The sequence below is a fragment of the Lygodium microphyllum genome, chromosome 25 (genome assembly GCF_053477565.2).
Source record: "Lygodium microphyllum isolate KBCC chromosome 25, Lygodium_microphyllum_v1.1.10, whole genome shotgun sequence".
NCBI lineage: Eukaryota > Viridiplantae > Streptophyta > Polypodiopsida > Schizaeales > Lygodiaceae > Lygodium > Lygodium microphyllum.
The window spans coordinates 118,122,503-118,147,597 of record NC_141159.1 but is presented as its reverse complement, the minus strand read 5'-3'; the positions used below and the strand labels follow the sequence as shown (position 1 = coordinate 118,147,597).

The 25,095-nt window shown below is 43.4% G+C and overlaps 1 protein-coding gene across 1 annotated transcript in view; it reads right to left on the bottom strand.

Moving 5' to 3' along the window:
• LOC148014661 (uncharacterized) overlaps positions 1-25,095 on the bottom strand; it is a 126,276-nt gene that overhangs the window by 63,804 nt on the left and 37,377 nt on the right. The window contains exon 6 of the mRNA XM_087666575.1: positions 5,483-5,556. Coding sequence (XP_087522701.1) covers positions 5,483-5,556 — 74 coding nt within the window. The remainder of the gene's footprint in view (positions 1-5,482; positions 5,557-25,095) is intronic.

Here is a 25,095-nt window from a genome sequence, read left to right as displayed (position 1 = left end):
CAATCAAATGAGAAAGGAGAAAAGACTGGGTGATCTTAAGAGGCCTCGAGGAATTAAGCAAATGCCACCAAGAGGCACGAATGACCGTGTTACCATGGGAGATGCCAGTCTTTTCAATGAAAAATTTTGCTATGTCTGACCAAGGATGACTCTGTACACATAACGCCTACAAAAGGGCCAACCTCAAGGCTTTCATATGCAAATTAACATCCAGCAAAGCTGCTCCCCCCATTCGTTTAGGCATAGTCACATGCTGCCACGAAATCCAGACCTGTCCCAAACGGTTCCCCTTCTTTTTCCACAACATGGACCTGATAGGCTGAACAAGTTCCAAAAGGGACTTCTTAGTCCAAGGAAGCACAGGCAAAAAGAATGATATCATACTGATCATAATACTTTGAGCAACTTTCAGTTTGACATGTAAAGGCCAACCTTGAGATTTCCAGTACATGAACTTGTCATGAATCCGGGAGCCCATCCAATCCAATAAGGCCCGGGGTGCTACCTCCACACCAATAGGGTATCCCAAGTGTCTAGTGATATTTCCCTTTGAGATCACAATTCCATGCCAGCCCAAGGCTTGCAGATCAGTCTCCGTACAAGATAGAAGGGTAGATTTCTGAGTATTAATATGAATACCACATGCCAAAGAAAAAAGATTCCACGCCACCATTGCCCGAGTAACATTAGTGCAATCAGCCTTAAGGAACATAAAAGAATCATTTGCCAAAGATTGACCCACAAGTTGAGTGCCACTGGGAAGAGACAAGCCAACTATCTCACCTTGATCAGCCAGCTTATCCATCAAGGAGAGCATCGGGTGAGTGACTAAGGCAAACAACAAAGGGCTGAGAGGGCAGCCTTGCCTAAGGGACCGAGATAAGGCAATTTCTTCTGTGATCCCTCCATTAAGAGCAATATGAGCCACAGCTCCCTGACCAATAGTGTCAATAAGAGAAACCATGCGAGGGTCAAATCCCATTGTAGACAATAATTGCCGCAAAAAAGACCAGCTAACATGATCAAATGCCTTCTCAATATCGAGCTGCAGCATAATTACTTGCTGTCCTGAAGCTTTAGCATAGTCAATACCCAGTTGAACATTCAAGATGTTATACATTATATTGCGGCCTTTAATGAAACCATATTGGCATGGATGAAACAAGTGCGGAAAAACTTTCTGCAATCTGTTAGCAATGATTTTGGAGAAAATTTTATATAACGAACCCATAACAGAAATTTTATATAATGCGGGACGCGGGGGCGCAGGAATTTACGCGGAAAGAGTACGCACAGGCCAAGTGGCCGAAATAGGCCAATTTTATCGTACGAAATCGTACCGTACGGTACCATACAGATCGTACTATACACACCGTTCCGTCCCACGTACGGAGGCAACTATGATTGGCATGAACATAATCCGACATAAGATTGTTGGCAGCGACCTACATAAACTGAAGAGACCCATCAGTTCTGTGAGCATGAAGCATGAACAACTTGCTGAGGCAAATTCGGGGCACATAAAACCGGTTCATCAACCAACATCTTACGACATTTACCCATCTCATCCCCATCCATCAACTATCCAAAATCTTCAGCCAACAATTCACCATCCAATTCCGCTAAATCTTTGTCTATATGCTGGTCGAGAAAGGCCATATCAATACCATTTGACACCTACAGATTTGCCATAACAAAAATCTCTCTCTCTCTCTCTCTCTCTCTCTCTCTCTCTCTCTCTCTCTTTTGTTCTCGACCCTCACTGGCTATCTCAAATCTGAACAGAATCCGTCTCCTTCTTCAATCCCTGCATGTATACTGCACCTAGTATACAATCAGACTGTGAAGGACCGCACTTCTGCAACTTGTGCAACAAAACCTCACAATGTACCTTCAAGCCCTTTGCGCAGGTCGTGAATAGGCAAATGTTCTGTTCGTCAATTAAGCAAGCCGTCAGTCTACTGGCCTTCTCTCTCTCTCTCTCTCTCTCTCTCTCTCTCTCTCTCTCTCTCTCTCCAAAAAAGCTTGCAACAAAGAAAGATAGACAGTGTTGCTATGCACATATAAGCACATGGTTGAACTTGCATGGCATGAATATAGACAAATTGCCACCGTGTGATTACAGCCTTGATTGTCCCACTTTGAGTTTCAGTCGTTCAGAGTTGAATAGAGTGATCAAAGCAAACATCACTAAAGTGGAGACAAAGAGGACTTGGTCCAAGCCCCCTTTCCCATTAGGCACAAAGATGGCACAATACCAATGTCACTTCCTGCAGCTTTCCCATGATGGTTTGATAATGAGGCTGATATATATGGATGCTCAACTTTCTCATGGGCTTGGAGTTGCTATTGGACAGATCACACCTCATCACATCAGCTGATGATTGAAACATGTCGATGGAGCCATGTTGCAGCAAATGAGAGGATGTGCCAACTTTGTGGATGGGAGCCAGAGACGAAGGAACACACATTTGTAAATGCATTGTATACTATGATATCCGAGACTCGCTACCATTGCCTCTTTAAGGAGGGCTTTGGAGCACTGAGACAGGTGATGGACTATGAGGACCAGAGATGTCAAGGCCTTTTCTTACAGACCTTTTCAGTATAACTGACCCCCCATCCACTACCACCTTAGACACTACATCTCCTACTGATAGGCGCCATCAAGGGACATCATCAAGCAGCATCATAGTAGACAAAGCTACAGCGTTATTCAAAGCACGACACTTCAGCATACCTCTGCATTTTCTTTTCCACATTGGATGCATGGCAGCTGTCTCCAAGCTACACAGGCTCTCGGATGGGAGGATCCAGTCACTCCTGTGGGATTGGTTTGTTGTTTGTGTGTGTGTGTAAGATTCATGCTTGAAAAAAAAAGGAGGTTGGTGGGTGTGGCCAAAAGTACCCTGTTTTTTCATCCGAAATCGCCATATTGTACGGATCATACTGTACTACATATGGACACAACTATGGCCTTACCAAGCCCAAATCAAGCTGCAAAGAAAAGAGGATCTAGACCAAGCCACAACTTGCACTCTTAAAAGCCCTCCTAGAAAAGGTCTTTCCATGTCTATTCACTTGGTATGAGCCCTCAAATTTTAACATTAACATTAAATGTTAATGTGAAAATAATCACTAGGCCCGCGAGAGCTGCCCATGCATGCAGCTCTTAGGCATGTACAATAGGATCCCCATGCAACTCCTAAAGGAAACTTAGAATAGCTGTTAGATTCCTCCAAAGGGCCCTCTCCTCCTCCCAACACTGCTATTGAGCTCTGAGGACCCAAATCTTGCTCAACTTCTCCATGGCCTCTAGAACCTACTCTAAAATCCATCCATCCTGTGCCCACCCTCTCGTCTAAAGCTGCTCAACTTGCCTTCCCAATTCCTCATTCCCATAGGTCAAGCCCGGATACGATAGGAATGAGGATCCAATTTTGAAGCAAGGGCATCAAGCATGAGGAGCACCAAGGAATGATCTTATAAAGTGGTCCTTGTCAACTATCCCACCTATGCTCTAGTGTACCCCCATTCCCCTATTACACTTATCATGTTCCTCCGAAGTTCTAGTGTGAACGCTCCCTTACCCAAGGGCAGGTTTTACCTTCTAGCTGGAGAAGGGTTTTTTCCTCATCTGAACACCCATCAATGGGTGCGGTATGTCATACCTTAGGGATTGTACTTTCACATCATTTTTACATAGCGGATGTGACATTCTCTTGTTGTTCACTTGTTCACTGTTACCGCATGTGTGTGTGTGTGTGTGTGCATGCACACGTACGCTGCTGAATCCAAACCTAAGCCATACCTCCTCTCAGCCACCGCCGCCGCCACTGCCGCCATTGATCCTCACACTCAGCTACTCTCTCATATACCAGTTTCTGTTCCAGCCTATCAATCGGCACGCTTCATGCCAAAAATGTCCTGCCTGCTGCGCATCAAATCAGTTCCCTGCCAAATCTGTCACCAGCTGTCCCGTCTCCTGCACCATGCCCAATCTGCCCCGACTCTCCTATCAGCCATTCCTGGAGGGCACAGGTGGAAAGGTGGAAAGTGGACAGTGAAAAGGTGGAAAGGGGGCCAAAACGGGACGTCGTGTGGCAGGACAGGTGGGTAGTAAACAGTGTCCAGCAGCACGATGGCATGCGGGGTGGGTGCATGTAGGGGGTGCCACGATATTCTGTCGTGGGGCACCCACGCAGCTTTTGTTTTGTGGGGGTGGGGTGTGGGCAGGGCAGCAGCTCATCAATCCTTATGCTTATGATGTTTACTTACTATATGAGATAGAGATACATGATACGATCTAGACTTGCTCATGTTGTCATAGGCCTAAAGGATTTGCCCAGCCCTCATGTACTAGAGCCTGCAGCATCACGATCAAAGGCCTAGTGGATGATTGGGAGCCTCATAGAGTGGCAAATGTGGAGGGCACAATGCCAGATTACTGCTGGAGAGTGAAGTGAAGCTAGTCACACAGCTTCCCAAATGAAGTGTCTCAACTCCCACCATCTGTCCAAAGACCAGTGCAGATACTCCATTGCTCTCACTGACTAGACCTGCCCATCTTAGAAGTTAATGCTCAAGGTCAACGGCTGGGGACAGTAATAGGCTGCATCGATGCTGGACTAAAGGTTTCCCTGCAGAAAGGGGACAGCCTGATCTCAATCTCAGTGTCAAAGGAGGGAGGCTGGCAGCTCCAAAGAGGAGCAGCTCAAGACAGTGAAGTAAAGCTAGTCACAAAGCTTCCCACATGAGGCATGTCCAAACTCCCAGCATCTGTCCAAAGACCATTGCAGAATACTCCATTGCTTGCGTTGACTGGAGCTGCCCATCTGAGAAGATGAGGCTGCACCAATGCTGAAGTAAAACCTTCCTTGTGGAAAGGAGACAACCTGATCTCAATCTTGGTGTCGAAGGAGGGAGGCTGGCTGCTTAAAAGAGGAGCAGCAACTCCAGAAAGACCCTTGGAGGAGGAAGAGAACAGAAAGAGGTGATGGGAGAGGAAGGGACAAGATTGGGAGATGGCGGCAGCAGTTGTGCAAGCACATGTGGGAGATAGGCGGGAGTAGCGGCTCCCACAGGAGAGTCAGGCAGGATAGGTGACAGCAGCAGTCATGTGCAAGGTCAGAAGTGGCTGAGAGTGGTGCATGACAAGGGGCAGGCAGGGAAGAAGGGAAAGAAAAAATGAAGGGGGGAGGAGGGTATGATGGGGTCAACTCGTAAAACTGTCAAATTCAAAGATAGAAAGGAATCAATCTTGCTCCCTAGCACCATCAGTAAGCTCTACCAAAACCATCTCATTATCATGTAACAATGATGCTAGAAAAGAGAAAAGCCGTCACAGAGAATGTGAAACGTTTAATGAACTATCACATAACAAATATTTAACATGTCTCATAGTGCTGCTATTCACAAAACAGTCTGTTGTGCCCTAAAGATTGTTACACTCTTGACATGAATGAGCAGTAACAGCACAAACCTTGTAGATTAGCACTCTGCAAGTTGGCTCCTGCAAGAACTGATCCTCGGAGGCTTGCTCTTGTAAACACACACCTATCGCAAACAAACTCCATTCAGGAATATTCAAACTAAATAGAATTGGCACTGCTTAACTTAGAGCATCAAAACTACACAGGAATATTCAGGAAGAGCGCATTAATACAGATGTTTTAAAGAGTACTTTTGTAAAGAATGTTCAGAATCCTCTTCTAGTGAATATTGCCTCATTATGATTTACATTAAAGAACAATATTTAGCTTGGATAGACAGCTTGGACTGTTTGGTTGATTCAAATCCAGCAATCTGAAGATACAACCAATAAGCCAGAGACTGATTTGCTGCAAGAGAGCTGCTTGAGAATATAGGGCTTTAATCTTTAGGCAAGACTCTTCATGAAATTAGGATAAAAATAAATGACTTCTAAAAGAAAAGGTGACCATGTTCAAGACCCAAGAGTTCATAACAATCTGAACCATCTTACTTTTATGAATGTCTGGTTCTACGAATCTATTGCATTGTCCTTGTCCGGGCAATCCTTCTCTCAATGGCATGTTTTGCCACACTTGTGAAACGTCGATTCCTCCTTGGATTTATCATCCTTCTTCTCCTTCCCTTCTTTTTTGAATTTGTGTTTTAGCCTGTCACAGTCTCTAAGTTCCCCTTCTATAGAGATTGTAGCTCAAAACAGTCGTCATGATCCAACACAATGGGCACCAACTCCTCCCATGTGATTGTATCAACCCATCTGGAAGTGATCAAAGAAGAATAGAAACCACTCTATCCAGGGGGTAGCTGCACCAATAAGGTAACAGCAATGTCTTCAGAGTATATCATCTTCCTTGAATTCAGGGTCTCCATCTGCAGCTACTGCAGCTTGTTGTTGTGATCTTTCATGGATGCAAACTTGATGGCATCCATGGTCTACATCTATACCCTCATCATGGGTGACGTCCTGTTGTAGAGCTGCTCCCTGTGCCGCCATAAATACTTGCCACCTATCATATGCTCCATATGCACAATGAGTCATGACCAATGGTGTGCAAGAGAGAAATATGAAAGAGTTTATGTGAGTATTCAACTTGTTCCAATGCACTTGTGCCTTTTCCATAATGCTTCCTCAAATGCAGACAGAGTTTTGAGGACTTTGACCGTTGACAGTCAATTTGTATGGTCACCAAGTGCGCAAGGTCAATTTCACTAGTTGTGTGTCTCTCTGTAAAACCGCACCCCCCACCCCAAACACACCTTTTGTTTTGACTACGCTCACTTTCTATAAATGCCCCAAACAACATAGTATGCTCAACAATTATACTATTTTCTTATTTTCAAGACTTAATGTTTCAAGAAAATTAAGAACAACAAATACTTGAAGCTGAATATGACAATTATTCAAAGAATTACAGGCATGAAACAAATGCCCAATGAATTGAGGTAGCAAGAAAGAACAAGAGGAGACATGCAAACAAATAGAATCAATGAATGCAACCATAGAAGAAGAAGCAAGATGAACGAGTTAGGCACTCCGAATCCATGTAGTGGGATGGACCAAGAAAGTTAAGGACCCAAGGGATAACAGAGGGCATATTCTCATGCTGAAATTTGAGAATTTGGATAAGAAGAGAGCTTTCCTCACAAAACAAGGCACTCTAAAAGGGGAAAAGATATACCGCAATGAGGATTTGACACACACCCAACTAGAACATAGAAGGGAAAGCATCCCTAACATATCGGAGGCACAAAAGAAAGGAAATACTTATAGGGATGGCAAAGTGATTATTACAAAACACCGGCCCACAATGATGGTGTGGCCTATGAGATACTTAGGATGTTAGTATGGAATTGCAATGGAGCATTATGCCTAGATACTAGATATTTTGAGGATAATTTTCAAAATTTGGGCATAGCTATGTATACCCAAAAACATCAATGTAGAGGGGGTAAATTGCCGAACATTCCTGGGTACATATGCGAGAGCGTATTACACACACAGGCTAGAAAGCCTGGACGCACTAGGGGTTCTAGGGGCATGGCCACACTCTTTCATGAAGGTCTCAGAGATATCATCCAACTAACACGGAAAGAAAAAGATACACAATAGATGTGGGTTAGGATACACACAAATAGACCACATGATATTTTCATTGCTATATGCTATTTTTCCCCTCCAAACTCAAGATATGCATCACAGGATGAATCATCACTTGATGTATTGTACGAACATATCATCAAATATGCCATCTTGGAAGATGTACTATTAGTACAAGACATTAATGCGCAAATTGGGGCTAGGTAAGTGACTTTTTTATATAGGATGATGCCATGTTCAAGGAAACTCATGTAGAAGAGGTGGGTCTACATAGGATGTCCCTAGATAAAGAAGTAAACACCTACGGAACACACTTACTAGCTCTGGGCACTGTACATGCATTAGCCATTTTCAATGGCCTCTCATGCTAGCCAAGATCAAATGCCTCAACATGCTGAGAACACAAATAAGGGGCGAGTACAATGGATTATTTGATGGGATCACCAACACTCATACCACACATTACAAATTTTGAGATCTTGAGGTGTCCCATTGGAATAGCAGCAGGCCATGCCATCTTAACCTTCTCACTCTACTCTGGATGCATTAGAGACACATTATCATACCTCCCTAGGCACCGCCGATACCACTTTACATAGAAGACCTCACACGTATATAGTGGATCTATGCATGACAATATAAAAATGCTAGCTAAGGACAAATCGTTAGAAGAATGCACAAGAGACTTGGCAAAAGCTCTACATACTTTAGTAATGTATGCATTCCCATACACCATATCATAAAGCAAACCTCCACGCTCTATAATCCCCCAAAATGGGTGGTATGATCATGACTACAAAGAACTAGCACATGCCTACAGAAGGAAACGGATTTAGGCATTTGAACACATGGCTAAGCAAGCACACTTTTCAAACACCTCATATGGAAGAAGAAATGTGCTTGCTTGGAAAAGCTTGAAACAAAAATATATCGGCTATTCTTGGGACAGGACACCAAAAGAGCATGAAGAATGTTTCATGAAAGAAACCCCCTATATATATTCTATCACTTGATGTTTGGTTGCATTATGGGAGACAACTATATGATATGCAAGGACAGACACCCATATAGCCTCCACAAGTCTACAAGCCAAAATAATGTGCATTTTTCACCGATAAGATGGTCAAAGAGGCAATTTATGAATTGCAAAATGGAAAGGCACAAGATGAAGATGGTATGGTACAGCAAATCACTTCTCACATGTGTGCAGCATACTAGCACAAACGGTTAATAAGGTGGTTTGTGAGGTATTCCCTAAGATTTGTTAAACCATACCATAGTTCCACTATTTAAAAGTAGTGATCCTTTGATCCATAACTGTGAGAGGAAGCACAGATCAAAGCTCAGCTGGGAGTACAGTTCATAATGTAGAGTGTGAGAGCATGACACCCAGTCTAAAGTGTAAGCTACAAGTACAAAGTACAACCCTTCAACCTTAGAGTTGTAAGAGAGTGTTCACACCCGAAGAGTGTGAAACACAATAGTGCCTAAAACTCTGTAACATAGGCACATAAAGTAAAAGAAATAAATCTAGGGGAAAAAACCTCTCGTACAGAGAGCAAAAAGTACCCCAGTGTCCTACTGAAGAACATCGACACTCCTCTGTGAACATAGGCGTGAATCAAACCCAACAAATCCCCCTCGAGTGAAGAGTGATCAAGGTACAAGGGTCATCCACCAAAGGAGATCAAGTTTAAAGCATTGCAAAATGCTTCGAATTTGTCACTACAAAGAGCTTTGGTGAAGATGTCTGCCACATTATTGGTGATAGGACAGTAGACAAGGCTGATATCACATGCATGTAGCCTCTTTCTGACAAAGTGATAATGGATCTCAATGTGTTTCGTGTGTGCATAAAACACTGGGTTCCATGCCACTGCAATGGCACTCTGACTATCGATGAAGAAAGGAGTAGACTCTATGACAAATACATCCAAATCAGCTAACAATCGTCTAAGCCATACACATTCAACTGTGGTAGTGAAAGCTACCTTGTATTCAGCTTCACATGACGATGTGGCAACAGTGGATTGTTTCTTGCTAAGCCAAGAGATGCACGATGCGCCAAGAAAGAAACAATTACCACTAGTGGAGTGATGAGAATCATAATCACCAGCCCAATTAGAATCACTGTAAGCATGCAAGTGCAGTGGTCCCCCCTTGGCATAGAGCAATCCAAGAGTCCTAGTACCGTGCAAGTAACGAAAAACATGCTTGACAGCTTGCCAATATGACATGCATGGCTAATGCATATATTTGCTCATGGCTGAAATTGCAAACTGTATGACTGGCCTTTCGTTGCATAGATAAATAAGACATCCAACTGCTGGAGCATATGTATGGATATCAAATAAGTCACTCTCATCATGCAATGACGCCTTCAGTTCAGGTTCCATTGGTGTACAAACTGACTTGCAAACTTTTAAGCCAAACCTCTCAAGAAGTTTACCAATGTATCTCGACTGTGAGAGTCCAATGCCTCTAGCATCATGAATGAAATAGACGCCCAAGTAATAGTGTAAAGGCCCCAAATCTAACATCTCAAAAGTTTGCTGCAAATTTTGTTTGCTTGCTGAAATCTGATCAGCATGTGTCCCTGTAAGCAAAAGATCATCAACATATGGACATAAGACCAGCAAGGATCCCCCCTCTTTACATACGTAAAGGATAGACTTTGATGAGTTGTTTATGAACCCCTTGGCTGAGTGAAAAAGCATCAATCTTTGCATACCAAGCTCAAGTAGCTTGTTTCAAACCATATAAAGCCTTCTTCAGTTTGTAGACCAAGTTGTCGGATCCCTCAACTGCAAAACCAATGGACTGCTATACATACACTTCTTCTTGAGATTCCCCATGCAAAAATGCAATCTTTATATCAACCTAATGCACAGTCCATCCATAATGGGCAGCCAAAGTAACCATAGACCTAATGGGGTACTCATGCAGGATGTAGGAGCAAATGTCTCCTCATAGTCAATGCCTTTCTTCAGTACGTAGCCCTTGGCCACAAGCATGGCCTTATATTTGTCAATGGGTCCATCTGCATTCCTTTTCAGCTTATAGACCCACTTTGTACCAATGGCTTTCTTCCCAACAGGCAAAGACACTAAATCCCATGTTTGATTCTTTATGATGTTATCAAAGAGAGCTTGCATTACTGCCATCCAATGCACACTATGTTGTGCATCCTCAAAACATCCAAGCCCCTCATTATCATATGTATTTGCTGCCACAACAAACTCCACGGTATGTGCACCATCATGCATACGAGCTTGTCTTCTAGTACGACCAGCAATAGAGGCATCCAGATGACTATCTTTCATAGTCTACAAATACCATTTAGGCATCTGCCTAGCCTCCTAACTATGTACAAGCTCTTGCTGAATTTCAAATTCAGCACTTTGCTGAATATTCAGATCAGCCATGGGCTAATTTTCTGAATTACCCAATGGAGCAGCTGGCTGAACATTAAGTTCACTTGCTGAAGCTCCAGCTGTATCATCGAAAGAAATGGGCAGCAGCCCTTCAAATACATCATTGGCAGCCTAATATGTGTCAAAACCAGCAAGGGATAATTCTGATTTTTTATCAAAAACAACATCCCTACTGACAAACCTTTTTAGAGATAGGATCATATAATCTATATCCTTTGCTCTCACTGTTGTACCCCACAAAAATGCATTTAACAGCCTTGTTATCCAACTTCTTCCTGAGTATCTTGGGAATGTGTGCATATGCAAGACACCCATAAGTATGAGAATGCCCAACAGAAGGTTTCCGGTTGTTCCAAGCCTCACAAGGCGTGACATTCTTTAATGCCTCGGTGGGCACCTATTCAAGACATGCCAAGCACACATAACTGCTTCCATCCAAAAACTCTGGCAAGCTCTTTGCTTTCAGCATACATTTGGCCATCTCCATGAGTGACCAATTCTTCCTCTCTGCAACCCCATTCTGCTATGGAGTATAAACAATAGTGTACTGATGAACAATGCCCTTCTACTTCAAAAAAGAATTCAGCATAGAGAATATGTATTCCCCCCCTCAGTGTGAATGGAGAGTCTTTACCCTACAGCCAAATTGATTTTCAACAAGTGCTACAAAAGCCAAAAATGCATCATACACTTCGGACTTTTTCACCAAAGAGTAGACCCAACAAAAACGAGTAAAGTCATCAATGAAAGTGACAAAATAGTAGTAGCCACCCAATGACTTTGTTTGCATAGGGCCACGTACATGTAAGTGCACAATCTGTAATCTGGCAGTTGCCCTAAAAGCAACATCACAGGAAAATGAAAAACGATGCATTTTCCCCAAAATACTTCCCTCGCATATATGCTCAAGAGGTCTCTCCAAGAGAGATAAACCATCAAGCATGTGTGTACACTGCATAAGCTTTAAGCTACCATAGTTTACATACCCCATGTGAGCATACAATAACTCCGCACGTGACATAGTAGGAGTGAGAGTGGATGCTAGATAGACTAACTAATCAACTAAAAAAGCATCCAACTCATTTAATCCAAGACATAGAGTGCCAATCAGAACCAAAGTCGTGTGTTCCTTCTCTCTCACCATACATCTGTCATCATCAAAGGTGACCTACAAGCCACACCTGGCCAAAGAAGAAATAGATAACAAATTCTTATTTATGCCTGACACAAACAAGGCATCCTGCAAGCGGAGAATAAACAGGGTATGGTGCATTGTTGGCACATTGTACACAGACTTGCTAACTGGGGCTGCAATAACAGAAGCAAACAAATCTCTGCGAGATGTGATGTGCTTGGAAGCACCACTACCACAAAAACCATATGCTCACATCCTCAGTAGAGCTAAATGCTCTATCAGCCCAAGCAGAGTCATAACTACATGTGTAAAAACAATAGTTCTTGTCTACAACAAAGGATGCGGACTCAATGGCAGTAGAAGCTGCATGAGAAACAGACATCCCTGACTTCTTTTTCTCCTTGGCTATGTGCTTTCTAGATTCAGTGTTATAGTGTCCTGGCTTCTTGCAATAGTGGCACTTGCCCTTCTTGGCATGCATGTCCCCCTGTTTCTTGCTGCCCTTTCAAGTGTCTGAAGTCCTAAAGCTCTGCGAAGCATTTTTTGCTTGGCTGCCCTTGCCCTTCTACCTTGCCATAAAAGTCTGCTCAGAGTCTATAACATCCACACCACTGTTCTTTCATGCCTGCTCTTTCTCTAAGAGCAAACTGACCAACTGAAGGAAAGTAAGTGGCTATGGGGAAATCCTCATGGTGAGGTTCAAGGCCGTATGAAAGGCCAAGTACGAGGGCAGCAATGAATTCAGGGTAGTAGATATCAAGTGCGCATCTAAGTAATACTCATCTACATTCATAAGCTGCTCACGCAAGTCCTAAATTTTATTTAGATGATCTTGCATAGAATCACCCTCATCCATCTTCACAGCCTCAAGCTCTTTCTTCAGGAAAGAGATGTCTCTCTCATTCTTTCTAGCAAACATCTGCTCTAAGGTCAGCCATGCTTCTCATGAAGCTCCTGCAGACCGAATGTGAGGAATGATAGACCACTAAACTGCCAATGCAATCAGCAACAAAGCTTTTGCATCCCACGTATCCCATGCCTTTTGTGCTGCTGATCTCTGGGGAAGTGGCTGAGCTGGAGCAGGCTGAACAGGCTGAGTTGAAAATTATCCACATCCTCCTGGAGGAGTAGCAAGAGCCACAACTCCGGGCCTAACTTCTTCACTGCTGACATCATCCCAAAGATTCTTTGCAATCAGCACATTCTTTATCATGAAGGACCAGAGGGAATAGTTGTTGCCATCCAACCTATCCTCCTTGGATACATATGTAAATACATCACCTCTCTGATTTGCCATGATAAATGTCATTGATCAGAGAGCAAAAGAGCAATATCTCAAGCTGGACCAACCTGGAAATCTCAAAATTTTCAAAAATTACAGCAAGTACTTTGCTATAATTAGCAAATTCAATCACACTCTGGCATTAACTGTCTCAAATGCACGATGTCCAAGGTGCAATAAGTGCTCAGCAGAACTGAAAATACAAAAGTCCCAAAATTTATCATCCCAAAATGCACGAAATCGGTCTATTGCAGACTGACATAGATTTACATTTCTCATACACTAAGCTGACTGCAAAAGCCCCAAACGTCTAGCCCAAAATGCACAAAATATCTGCAGTAATTATGTCCAAGCCACACACGTTGGAACTGAGATTGCATGCCTAGGCAAAAAGTCCCTTCCGAAGAATTAAATGTCAATAAAATTTTGATAAATTTTGCCCGTTTGTTACCTCTTATACGGACTGAGTTGGTCATGGAGGTGACTAAAGGCGGTGCAGACCAAGCTACATCAACAAAAACTGGTAGGGAGACCTCTGGCGGCTCAGCTCTGGCGAACCAAAAAACAGAGGTGCAGGTGGCATACAGATGAGGCGAAATAAGTAAGACAAGCGGGCAGCAGCTCACTGGACCAAAGCTGACGGGTATCTATACTGGTGCAAGTGGTCTGGGCGGGGCCGCGACAAGACTAGGATTGGAGGCGAAACAAACAAGGGGCACTGCACGCAAAGGCGCCGCTTGTCAAAAGATGACATACCAGCGAGACAATAGGGTTTGCAAGGAGGAACACGGAGTGGACTCAGCAAACATGGAGAAGAAAAGAGAAGAGAGAAGAAACTCTGATGAACGGAATGATGAAGATCTGAATCATGGAGTGAATGTGATAAAAGGAAACAAGGGTGTTGTAACACAAGGAAGATGATGAAGACAGCGACGAACCAAGAATCGCAATGTCCCTCTGAAGGGGTGTGAGGGTAGTGGAGAGACTAGAGAGAAGAGGTGGCGGACTAAATGAATCAACCGTAAACAGGTATAGTCAGTCTAGGATGGCGGCCCTTTTTGGGGCTGCAAACCCTAAACGCAAAACGCAGAAACACAAAAACCCAAACTGCAGGTGAAGGGTGAAGGGTTTCTCAACACCCCCTCTCAGGCCCAAAAAGGGAAAGAAGAGAAGAGTGAGGTGGACATGGAATGCTACATGCTGAATAATGCTCATGCAGCAAGTGCCACTTGGACAATGTCCCTCATGGGGAAATTGTTCACTTGCCTAAGCACCCTAGTACAAAGATGATGAAAACATGCAATAAATAGGAGGAATGTCGGACTTTGTGTGGTGCCGAGAACCATAAAGATATGCCCGTACTCGATCTCGGGAGTTGGCTCCATGCTGACCAAGTGACCAAGGCAAGAAGAAGAGAAGGAAGAAGATGTAGAGGATCCCTAAGATCCAAGATTTCCACTTGAAAGGTAACATGTAGTAAAGAACAGTAGACAGTGTGAACTAGAAAACCCAAAACTCAACCTTAGGAGAGAAGCCACTAGCTCCGTGCATCCATGCAAGAAGGAATACGAAGGCCTCGTCACCAAGTCGCGGCTGAACCTCCAAGGCCCCAATCTAGGTAGATCCTCGAGATCCTGGGTATTAATAGATGAGATGACCATTGGAAGAAAACCACCCATCCAAGGGTAGAAGAAGAAGGTAAAGGCCTCCGCCAGGGTCTGCGAAGGATTGAGAGAGGGGTGGGGATCCCCTTTGAAACTGGAGGAATAGGAGTCCCCTCTGAAGTCGCAGTAGATGTAGATGCATCTGCTCCGGGGATGGGAAGCAAAGGTTGAAGTCGGCAAGCATCGGTGGTGTGTCCGATGATTCCACAGAAGGAGCACCCAATAGTCTGATCATCTGTTGATAAAGAAGCCATGGGTACCAGTGTGCCTTGCTGAAGAAGGAAGAGGTCAGCCACGAACCACGAACCACGAACCGCAATGTCCGCCTCAAGGGGTGTGAGGGCAGTGTGAAGTACAAACCACAATGTCCACCGCAAGGGGTGGGAGGGCAGTGGAAGGGTTGGAAGTGAGCTACCAATGGGAGGAGGATGCGACCAGCAGTAAGAGGTTGCAACCAATAGAAAAACACAGGTGAGGAGAAAGAAATACTAAAAACGTAGGAAAAACAAGCAATAGCAATCCGCATGCTAAAATCAACTCCGAACAGTGTGTGATAGGCTCGAAACAAGTGCTAAACTGTTGTAGACAGCAATGGCCAACTTGGACCACGATATCTTCCGTATCCAAGAGTAAGTTGAAATACCTCAAATCTGCAAAAACGAGATTGTTTTCTGAATGGAGAGTGATCAACAACAGTTGCTCTCCTCTAAACAGCTGCAAACTACAGGTGGAAGGCTGGAAACATGCGCCACACTGTAGATGACAACAAGGGACGGTTGATACTGCGATGTCCTCTGCGAAAGGGATGTGAGCAGCAAGCTGAAAACACCTGAAACCAACAAAAACGAGATTCTAATACACCAGAAGACGAAGAGAAGTGGATGCCAAACCCGCCACCGGTCTTTGCCGTCACTGGAGTGGAGGATCTTTACCAGTGTTTGAGCAAATCTAGCTCTAATACCATGTCAAAAGATGACGTACTAGCAAGACAGTAGAGTTTATGGGGAGGAACACGAAGTGAACTCCACAAACATGGAGAAGAGAAGAGAAGAGAGAAGAAACTCTGATGAATGGAATAATGAAGATCTGAATCATGGAGTGAATGTGATACAAGGGAACAAGGGTATCGTAGCACAAGGAAGATAATAGAGACAGCCACGAACCAAGAACCACAATGTTCTCTTGAAGGGGCGTAAGGGTAGTGGAGAGGCTAGAGAGAAGAGTGACGAACTGAATGAAACAACCATAAGGAATGGATGAGAGAGTCGCCTATAAATAGGCATAGTCAGTCTAGGATGGCGCTCCTTTTTGGGGTTGCAAATCCTAAACGCAAAACGTAGAAACGCAAAAATGCAAACTACAAGTGAAGGGTGAAGGGTGAAGGGTTTCTCAACACAGCCTGCTCAGGTGACGAGCCTGGCAAACTGGGTGCTTCTAGGCAAACGTGCTACTTATGGAGCGCTACAGGCGCTCTGGAGTCTTGGCAGTACTGGAGTTCCTAGCGGTACTAGCCAGGAGGGCTACGGAGACCAATGGACCAGCTGGAAGAAGCTAGAGCTATGAGCTAGTGGGTCAGCTAGCAGTGGAGCTACTGATGAAGATTGAGGAGCTACTAACGATGGTAGCCGAGAGCTAAGCTAAGCTGAAGCTAAGCTCGGATACCAAATGTGAGAGGAAGTACAAATCGAAGCTCAGACTTAAGGTACAGTTCATGGTGTAGAGTGTTAGAGCACGATACCCAATGCAAAATAGTCTAAAGTGTAAGGTGCAAGTATAAAGTACAACCCTTAAACCTTAGGGTTGTAAGAGAGTATTCACACCCGAAGAGTGTGAAACACGGTAAGTGCCTAAAACTGTGTAACACAAGCACATAAAATAAAAGAAATAAATCCAGGGGAAAAAAACCTCTTGTACTACGGAGAGTAAAAAGTGCCCCAATGTCCTACTGAAGATCATCGACATTCCTCTGTGAGCATAGGCATGAGTCAAATCCAACAATAACAACTCCAGAACCATCATGGTTGGCCACACATCGGCCAAAATATACGGATCCATATTGTAACATCAACTTAGCACATGGCGGAGAGGAATGATACAAATACATAGGCTAGTCTTTGGCATGGACACACCACATTGGATCACATCCTCAAACTCAAAGCAATCATTGAGGAATATTGGACTCCAAGCAAGAAAATCCACTATACTCCTGTAAGACATTCAATACAATACCTCGAGCATATTTCATGCAAAGATTGCAACAGTTAGTGTGACAAAGTGTATGTTATCCAGCATCTATGCATTGTATGAGAATGTGATAGGCCATATATGAAACCAACCTTCCTTATTTGATGAGGTGGTGGTGAAGACCTGATTGTGTACTTAATTACAGCATTTAAGAAATTCACACACTCAAAATACAAATTTTACCATGCAATCTTAGACCTTCGACACCCCGATTGGCCCCAACACTGGCACCCCTCGCAGTATTTCTTTATCTTATATTGCAATTGGATGGAGGACAACCAAACTTCTACAATCTCCTCCGTTGATCCAAATGCCCCTTTTTATCGTAAATGATCAGCAAGCCTTTTGATCAATTTGCCCCTTGATTTTCACCCAAGACTTGTCTAAATATGACCCTTAACTAGCCCAATGCTGCCCCAAATCAATTGGGATGGACTAGCATATGAAATCATCCTCAATTTTTCCAATTTCAGCTATTGATTTCAGTCTTCAATGCCTCTTATTGCTGGCACAGGTCCCAAGGTAGCTGCAAAAGCCCAATTCTTACTAAAAACTAGGGTTCAAAGCAGAAATTCCTCTGTTGTCCACCGGATCCGGTTGAGATCTACTCCAAATGGCTAAGAATATCAGAGCATAGGCTACAGAAGGTAAGAGAATGTTGTAGAAAGATGAATTTCTGAATTTCATCATGGGAAAACCTTGAAAATGGCTACTGCCTTGTCAAAGACTGCTCAGAAATTGTCACCTATTGTCAAAAGGCTTGGAGAATGCTGTCACCAGCCCATGGCTGCTGTCGCCTGCTCCTAGGAAGGTCATAAATGCTGTCATCTGCTGTTGGTAGCATATTTTTTGCAGTTGCCAGCCTACAGATGATCAGCAGCTCTCTCTCTCTCTCTCTCTCTCTCTCTCTCTCTCTCTCTCTCTCCTTACATCCACAGAATGAGGCTCCAACCACCCCCAAACAGCCTCTCCCCTCTTGCATGGGAAGTTTTGCCAAGTGGCAGCCTTCTTTATCCATATTCCAGCTGTTCTCAGCCACATAATTAATTTTCAAAACTAATTAATTCTGAAAATTAATTCAGCCCTATCTGAAAATTAATTCAGCCCTATTTGAGCCTGCCCAAAATTAGATATGCCCATCCACAAAGTAATTGCCTATGCCATTTGCAGCCCCAAGTGGTCCCAAGCCTTAATTGACCCATGAACAGGCATTAATTAATTTATTAATGCCTAAACCCTAGTGTCACCACTGACACTTATAGGCCAATTAATTATCCTAGGGCCAAACTAACACCAACATTCACCTAGGTGACATAACTTCTAACAACTTTTGCCTTTGACTCCCACTCTCTCCTCAGGGCCTTGGGACTATTTTCGTGAAATACTTGCTAGCACAACGTGTGCAAGATGACAAGTGTCTGTTAAAAATGACAAGTGTAGAGAAACTTTGTCTCTTCAAAAAGACACATGTCCTCTTCTAAATACCACATGTCACTTTTCTAGAGAAAAAAGCTTTCAAACCTTCTACTCTAAAAATCTCTCAAATGGTTAAAATTTTGAGATAGCTACTGAAGTCAAAATTGTTCCTTGCAAAATTTCGAAGCCTTTGTCGCGAACAAAATTTCCATTTGAGAAACTTCCAAAATTACCAACCTCCTAAATTTTAGGAGTTGCAAATTTAGCTTTTGGAGAGCTTTATTATATAGGTCACTAGTTCATAGTTTGTTTCTTCAATCATGAGTATCTGGTTTCACTTTCTAAAACCACTCATTATATAGGCTTCTAGTCAATGTGACTATCTAAGTGTAAAAGCCTTAGTCATTTGAGCTTTCTGGTCAATCTGATCGCCCAACTTAACTTTTAATTTCTCTTGGGCATCTCATCAATGACAACCCAAGTATAATTACAAGGCATATTGGGCGCTGGCCACCCTTAAATACAAAGATACACATTTAATCATATTTTGAAACACTTAAATAATACAAATCGCCTTTCAAAGTACATAAGCATCAAATTAATTTGGAATCGTTGAGCCAATATGTCTTGGTAACAATTGATATACAAAAGGTTTATCACATCTCCATCTGTCATCTTTTTTACCCTCGTCTTTTCAAAATGCAATAGTACAAAATCAACATCATCAAAGTGTGAAGCACGTCTATGGCGATCAACTACTTTCTTTTGCTTTTCCTGAGATCTCTAAAGTGCATACTTTATCTTTGCATAGGTTGCATCCAAGCTTTCCACATAGTCATCAACCTCAAACATCTTATCCTTACTATGCAAGATAGGTTGTACCTTCTTGCTACCCTCAACAACCTCAAATGGAACTTTGCCATTGGAACTATCCACCATGTTATTCTATGTAAACTCTACCAAAGGCAAGTACTGCTCCAACTATGTCTTATACTCAGATACATAGCACCTCAAAAGATCCAGCACTGTGGAATTTGCCTCTTCAGACTCAGCAACTATTTGCCGATAAAGGGATTATAGAATTTCAACATGATACCCATAGTCCCAACAGCCCCTCCCAAAATAAACTTGTCATCCAAGGATCTCAATCACTGACGATCAACTCTCGCATACCATGGTACTTACATCTTGCAAAAATAAGTGTGTCATAAACTTGTCATCAAAGGATCTCAATCGCTGACGATCGACTCTAGTATACCATGGTACTTATACCTTGCAAAAATAAGCATGTCACATGATCAGTTTTTATCTTCTTCCTTACTAGAATGAAATGGGCCTATTTCCTAAACCTACAAATGATAGCCCATATCCCATCATTCCCTGTAGGTGTCCTAGGAAGCTCAAAGATAAAGTCGATAGCAATGCTCTACCAAGCCTTGTCTAGAATAGACAAGGACAACAACAAACCCAACATCTTTTACCTATCATACTTCACTTTCTGGCATATGATGCATGTCCTGAAAAACCGCTCTACATCATGCCTCAAAGCTCGCCAAAAAAAGAAATGCTCCATTGCCTTGATTATGGCATCAATCCCTCTTATCCCCTCCATGAGGAGGAGAATGACTCTCAATCATCACCCTAGGCCTCAGTTGCTCTGTGTTGCACAATCATCCATGTATCATCACAAAACCAACTCTAAGCACAAAGTGCTCATGCCTCTAGCCATTGCAAAGCTGATCGTACACATTAACAAAATCCGAATCAGCAACATACTAGTCCTTCATGGCATCTAGCTCAGTGTGGAAAACCATAATAACCACTAATATGTGAGGCTTACCGAACAATGCTTCAGCCACAACATTCTATTTTCCATCAATGTGTACAATCTGAAAAATAAAACAGGGAGAGTTTGTCTATCCTATATGCTTCTATGACAAATTCATCTACCTCAAAAAGTATCTCATTCTCTGATGATCTATTTGCATTGTCAAATCAGCCCCTAACAAATAATGTTTCCATGTAGATAGAGCATGAATTACAACTAAGAGCTCTTTCTAATAGACCTGCAAATTTCTCTCTGCACTATGTAGAAGACAGCTCACATAAGTCACAACTCGGCCATTCTACATTAGAACAGTCCCAATGCTCTTCCCACGTGCATCACACTGGACCAAATGACTTCCTCAAATTGGGTAACACAAACACAAGATCCAAAGTCATCTTTTCCTTAAACTTGTCAAATGCTGAAATTTCCACTACTATCCATCTAAATGGTGCATTCTTCTTTTGTAAAGCATGCAATGCAGATGCAATTTCAGTAAAGTTGTGCGCAAACTTTCCCTAGTAAGAGCATAGCTCTATGAAACTACAGTTCTCGTACACCTCTCAAATGTGGCCATGAGAGTCTTGCCTCAACCTTTTTTAGGTCTATACGAATACCATCAACTAAAACAACATGCCCCAAAATGTAAATCTCATACAAAGAGAATTCACTTTTCTTGTCATTAATAACCAATCTAGGCTCACACAGTTCATTGAACACAATGTCCAAGTGCTTTCTATGCTCTGCTTCATTCTTTGAGTAGACAATCGTGTCATCAAATAAGATGCCCAAAATCCTGTATGTGGCCTAAAGACACAATCCATCATCCAATTGAAAGTGGAAAGAACATTCATAAGTCCAAAAGGCATGATAAGAAACTCATACAACCCAAAAGATGTCCTTAAAGCAATCTTACTTAGATCTTTCAGTCTGATGCGTATCTGATGATACCCACTTTTCAAATCTATACGGCTAAATATGGCTGCCCCCTACAATCTATCCATAATATCATCAATCCAAGGGATCAAAAACGCATTCTTTATCGTGATTTTATTCAACGCACAATAGTCAAGGAACATACACCATGAATCATCCTTTCTTTGAAACAAAAGTACCAAAGAATCAAACGTTGAAGAGCTAGGATGAATCAGCCCTCTTTCTAGTAGCTCATTCACTTAGCTCATAATCTCCTCCTACAAGGCTGCACTGACCTTGTAGGGTGGCTCATTAGGTAGGCCATTATGAGGAATAAGATCTTTGCCATGATCTTCTAGCCTTCCCGGCAGCACATGTCGTAGAATCAGCATACATTTTCAAAAATGAAATGTGTTCCTTCTCCAACTTTGACATGTTCTCAATATTTTCATTATCAACGTTATCATTAGTAAAACCAAAGTACATTCAAAGGTGATTTTTTGTTATTTTGAAAATGGCAAGAGCCAATACAATAGAAACAGACTTCCCTTTCAGCTTTACATCCAAAGTATGGGTCTCGCCCTTTTGCTAAACAGTGATCATTTTAGCATGTAAATCAATCACTACATGCATACAATATGAGGGATGTGAGCCGCTCAAGCCCTTCCCTCACTCACAGTGTCAAGTCGCCGTGTTGCAATGCATATCGATAGCGCCAACCCTTGCCCGTGAAACCTATCCCTTGCGCCTTTGGCACCTTGTAAAAAGCTTCCAAGCCTTCATGCCATCGTGTAATACAACTTCATGCCCTCAAGAGTGGCCTCCGTTTTTAAGCCTCTTTCACTTGTTGTATCCTCATGTCGTGTCATGATACGCTTCCGCGTGCTTGTGGTCATGCCGAGTGGTGGGTAATACCCCATGAGGCGGGTTCTGCGGGGTGGGTCCCCCCTACCCCTAGACGGATCCATGGCGAGTTCATCACACTTTGTATCAGAGTAAACTCCGCGGCAAGTGCGCGCTGGCCACCGAGAGGTCGAGCATGGTCTAAGAAAAACGGCCCTTGTGAGAAAGTCTAAAGCTCCTATGCTAAAAGACAAGATCAAATGGATGTAAGCCAACAAGAGGTAGCCCCTAGTAGATAACATGACGTTGGATCCTCAAAGAAGAGAAATAGGGCAAACCAAGGTGGATCTACTCAAAGGTAGTGAAAAGCCCCTTAGGACGGTGCTATCGGACCTAGCGCATCGATGAGGTTACTAGCAACCTCGCATGGAATCATGCCAACTTGAAAAATCTGAATGCTAGTATTGAAAAATGGTGCGACCACCTCAGTGAAGCGGGAGATTGAGATACCCTGGACCTATGAGAGCACCCTCAAGAGAGGGATTGCAAGGGATTACAGTGGGGAGATTGCCGCCAGCGTCATGCCGAGTTTAGTGTCCCAAAAGGTCAACATACTCCCTCAAACTCAAAAATAGGTGACCCGTCGACCCCGACTTCCCCCCATCGCACTCAATCGGGTTCGAGCTCGAGTGACGATTTATTAAGCGACTACACAGGAGACTTTGCGGAGTCAAGTGATCAAGACGCCAAGTGCCTCTACTTTTTCCAAGAAGGCCGCAAGGGCTATGGTCATGCTGAGATGGGCTGAGGCCCAAGAAACGATGAAGACGCAGGTCCGAACGGAGCCGGGTTCGAGCTTGCGTGGAGATGACACCCAACATGGCACGGAGCCTGGTTTGAGCTCTCGTGACCACTTCGCACGCAATGCCGCCCCAACCTTTTCGACAAGGCCGGGCACGTGGTTATGAGGTCCACCATAAAATAACTCTTACTCATGATGCATAGGGGAAACAAGACTCCTTGAGTCGTCGGGAGGGTAAACCAATGGCCGACCCTGAAGCGATCACCCGTGAAGACTCCTTGAGCCGGGAGGATAAACAAATGGCCAAATCCTATGCAGAGACCCGAGAAAACTCCTTGAGCCGGGAGAATAAACAAACAGCCAACTTCAAAAAGGAGACCCGAGAAGACTCCTTGCACCGGGAGAATAAAGAAACACGAAACCCCCATGCCAATGATGGAAACCAAGCAAGCTCCTTGTGCCGGGAGGATAAACAAAAGGCCACCCACCCTGTGTCCCCATCAAAGATCTCAAGAAGAAAGAACTCCTTGAGCCAGGAGTCTAAACAAACGGCCACCCTTGAGACTGCAAGGCTTCATAGTCGCGCAGCAGAGGACTCACGGAGCCACGAGACTAAACAAACGGCCATCCCCAATGCAAATGAAGGTGATCCAGCAATCTCCTTGTGCCGAGAGAATAAAGCAACAGCCCCTGCAGCAACGGACAGGACAGAGGAGCAAAGCTGAGCTCCAAGAAGCGAAAGAATATCAAAGCACAAGCAAAACCTGTGAACTCAACGCCCTCTCCTGAGGTGAAGGATGAGACTTCCAAGTCGACTCCCGAACCTCAATCCAAATCCGCAATTAGAAGAAAGTGGGTGGCATTTGCCACGCAAGTGACTATCCACTCCTATGAACGCGATGAGGAGATAACTCCCTGTACCCAAATGGCTGAATCTAAGGGGACCGAACCCTCATACAGCAAAGCAAAGATAACTGCTGGGATGCCTCTTGTGTGGACCGATCATGGTGATTGGGTCTTTGTGAATGGATCCCAAGTGGTTGAGTTACACGTCAACACAGAGTTCGTGCTCACCATGAAGGTGAATTTCAAGGAGATCCCTTTGCCTGAAAGACCTACTCGTGCATTCAAGCCCATTCTGGTCTCTAGACATATGCATCAAACCAATCCTGCCATACATAGAGTTATGCATATTACCAATCTTTTCCCAATACATCAATACATTGGGCCTTCCATACCATGCACGTGTTGCATACCATAAGGAGTCGTGCCACACATTCTCATATGCGGTCCTTGACCCACCATAGCATGGAAAATCCATGAAACCAACCTTTCTTCTTGGAAAGGGTGATCAAGATATTATTATGCACTAAAATACAGCATTTATCAAAATTCACATAACTAGAAATACAAACTTTACCATGCAATCTTGGACATTGGGCACCTTGTTGCCCCCAAAACTGGTGCCCCTTGCAGTATATCTTTATTTTATATTGCAATTAGTGGAGTACAACTGAGATTCTACAATCTCCTCTACTAATCCAAATGCCCCTTGCTGTAATAAATGATCAACAAGCCTTTTGATCAATTTACCCCTTGATTTTCACCCAAGACTTGTCTAAATTTGACCCTTAACTAGCCCAATGCCACCTCAAATCAACTGGGATGGCCTAGCATATGAAATCATTGGCAATTCTTCCAATTCCAACTGTTGATTTCAATCTTCAGTGCCTCTAATTGTTGGCATGGGTCCCAAGGTGGTTGCTTTGTGCGGGCATGGAAAACTAGGTTCCATTGAATGGCCAAAGCACTATGGCCATTAGTGTAGATAAGTATTGGAGATGTCTCGTGCACATAAAGATCTACAAGTAATTTGTAACCAACGCACTCCACAGTAGTTATGAACGTTGCTTTGTACTTAGCTTCACAACTAGAAATGGCAACTGT